The sequence below is a fragment of the Poecilia reticulata genome, linkage group LG16 (assembly GCF_000633615.1).
Source record: "Poecilia reticulata strain Guanapo linkage group LG16, Guppy_female_1.0+MT, whole genome shotgun sequence".
Taxonomy (NCBI): Eukaryota; Metazoa; Chordata; class Actinopteri; order Cyprinodontiformes; family Poeciliidae; genus Poecilia; species Poecilia reticulata.
Genome location: NC_024346.1, coordinates 73,299 through 75,846, shown reverse-complemented (window position 1 = coordinate 75,846; position 2,548 = coordinate 73,299). Strand labels below are relative to the sequence as shown.

At 47.2% G+C, this 2,548-nt stretch overlaps 1 protein-coding gene across 1 annotated transcript in view; it reads left to right on the top strand.

Annotated features, from left to right (window-relative positions):
• tg (thyroglobulin) overlaps positions 1-2,548 on the top strand; it is a gene marked incomplete at its 5' end in the record, with an annotated part of 32,467 nt that overhangs the window by 6,748 nt on the left and 23,171 nt on the right. The window contains 5 exons of the mRNA XM_017309308.1: positions 722-796; positions 873-976; positions 1,824-1,935; positions 2,017-2,178; positions 2,271-2,462. Of these exons, the coding sequence (XP_017164797.1) occupies positions 722-796; positions 873-976; positions 1,824-1,935; positions 2,017-2,178; positions 2,271-2,462 (645 nt within the window). The remainder of the gene's footprint in view (positions 1-721; positions 797-872; positions 977-1,823; positions 1,936-2,016; positions 2,179-2,270; positions 2,463-2,548) is intronic.

Sequence of the window (2,548 nt, the reverse complement as noted above, 5' to 3'; positions counted from 1 at the left end):
AGAGGTCACACACACAGAGGTCACACACACACACAGAGGTCACACACACAGAGGTCACACACACCCAGAGGTCACACACACAGAGGTCACACACATCCAGAGGTCACACACACGCAGAGGTCACACACACACAGAGGTCACACACACACACACACAGAGGTCACACACATCCAGAGGTCACACACACCCAGAGGTCACACACACACAGAGGTCACACACACACACCCAGAGGTCACACACACACCCAGAGGTCACACACACACCAAGAGGTCACACACACACACACACACACACACACACACACATTTGCGTGGCTATCTTTGTGGGGACTTTCCATTGACTTCCATTCGTTTGTACAGCCTTAACCTGACCTTTACCCTTTTCCTAACCCCAACCAAAACACACCTTAGTCCTAACTCTGACCCCTGACCCAAAAACAGGGTTTCTCCTTGTGGCGACCAGGCTTCGGTCCCCACAAGGAACAATTGGTCCCCACAACGTAGTGTCAGGAAAATCGTCCCCACAAGGTATTACAAACAAACGCACACACACAGACACACACACACACACACACACACACACACACACACACACACGGACACAGGTCAGACCAGGGACTCAGTCGTTAACACCTCTGTGTGTGTGTGTGTGTGTGTGTGTGCTGTGTGTGTGTGTGTGTGTGTGTGTGTGTGTGTGTGTGTGTGTGTGTGTGTGTGTTCAGGTCAGTGCTGGTGTGTGGATGAAGAAGGAGAGTTCATCCCCGGGTCTCTGCGCCGCTCGCTCCGTCTGCCGCGCTGTAAGAAAGTATTCACACCCGGAAGCGGTTCGTCTTCCTGTCGGTTCTTCCTGATTCAAACTTTTTCCTGCTGAAGGTCGGAGTCGCTGCCAGAGAGCAGAGGCTCACTCTCTGCTCTCTGATTGGATGAAAGCCTCTGACATCACCGCCGCCTCGCCTCACCACCCGCAGTGTGAGCAGGTAACACACACACACACACACACATACACACACACACCCAGAGCTCTCTGTGGGTCATTGCTGGTCAAAGCGTGGTCCAGGGGCCATTTGCAGTCCTCAAGATGATTTTGTGTGGCCTTCAAAGAAAACACTTCAAAAATTAAAATGTGAAAAAATAAATGCATTTAAAATATTAAGCCCTGCAAAATTTCTCAATCAAAAGATGAGAGTTAAAATGTGTCTGAAATAACTGAACCTACATTCATGCGATTCTGTTATTGCTTTTACATTTTATTGTATCAATTGATTTTTTCAAATTTTCTTCACATTCTATATTTTCAAATAATTTTTTAAAGATTTTTTCATTTTAAAATTTCATCCTTTCAAATGTGATTTATTTTTTTTTAAATGTTAAACATGTTTTATATTCTTGTAAAAAATTTTCCAGATACTTTTCAAATTATTTTGTTACATTTTACTTTAAAAAAAAATCAGATCAAGTTTTCAAATTGTTTTTTTTTTTCTATTTGCGTTTCACAGTTAAGACTCTGGGGGCGGGACTTCCTGTGAAAAGTGGCGCTAAGACACATTTCTCTTTTTGTGAACATCAGCAGTGGAAATACTTTGCAGAACAGATGATTGGTTAAATAAAGACAAACTGAGACATAAATCCTGAAAATCGTAACACAGAAACTAAATCTGTGAACTGAAGATGAACCGTTGTCAGATTTTGGACTCAAAAGCTAAACTGTGTATTGATTTTGTTCTCCTAACTGTAATATAACCTGCATTTCTGTATTTGCTGCCATGCGTCACTTTGTTTGCCTGCCCTGTTTTAATAAAGGTTGAAATGTTTCCCTGTTGTCAGGACGGCCGTTTCTCTGTGCTGCAGACAGGGGGCGCTTCAGGCTGGTGCGTGAACCCGCTGACAGGAGAGACGCTGCAGACGGCGTCCCGGAGCGCCGCCGGACAGCTCACCTGTAAACACACACACACACTCAGGTGCAGTGTGCTCCTGCGGTGCGTTCAGGGTGGCTCTGTAAACTCGGTGCTGCCTTCAGGTCCCAGCTGGTGTGAGCTGCAGCGGCTCCGCTGTCGCCCTGACGGCTCCTTCGACCCAATGCAGTGTGATGTCACTTCCTGTTGGTGCGTTTCTGAGGACGGACAGGAAGTGGCCGGGACCCGATCGCTGCGACAAACGGGACGCACGCCGTCGTGTGACCGTGAGTCTGAACCTGGGCTGCCCCCTGCTGGACGAAGGTGGAACTGCAGCTCYGGCTCCTGATTGGTCCAAATGTTTGCTCTTTGTGTGCAGGTCCTCTTTGTCCCGCCCCCAACATTACCCATGGTGCACTGGTGTGCCATCCAGCGGCTGATGGTCGGCAGAGCTGTGACCTCGTCTGTCACCATGGTTACCAGAACTCCCTTCCTGTTAGCAGCTTCCTGTGTAGCGTTACGAGTCGCCAATGGGACGAAGAAGACAGACCTTTGAGTGGAGCCTGTCAGAGTGAGTCAGCTTTTATTTTGGTAATGTGAAATTTACCGATATACATTTAATCTGGTTTAATTTCAAATGATTCGAGTAATCTGGAG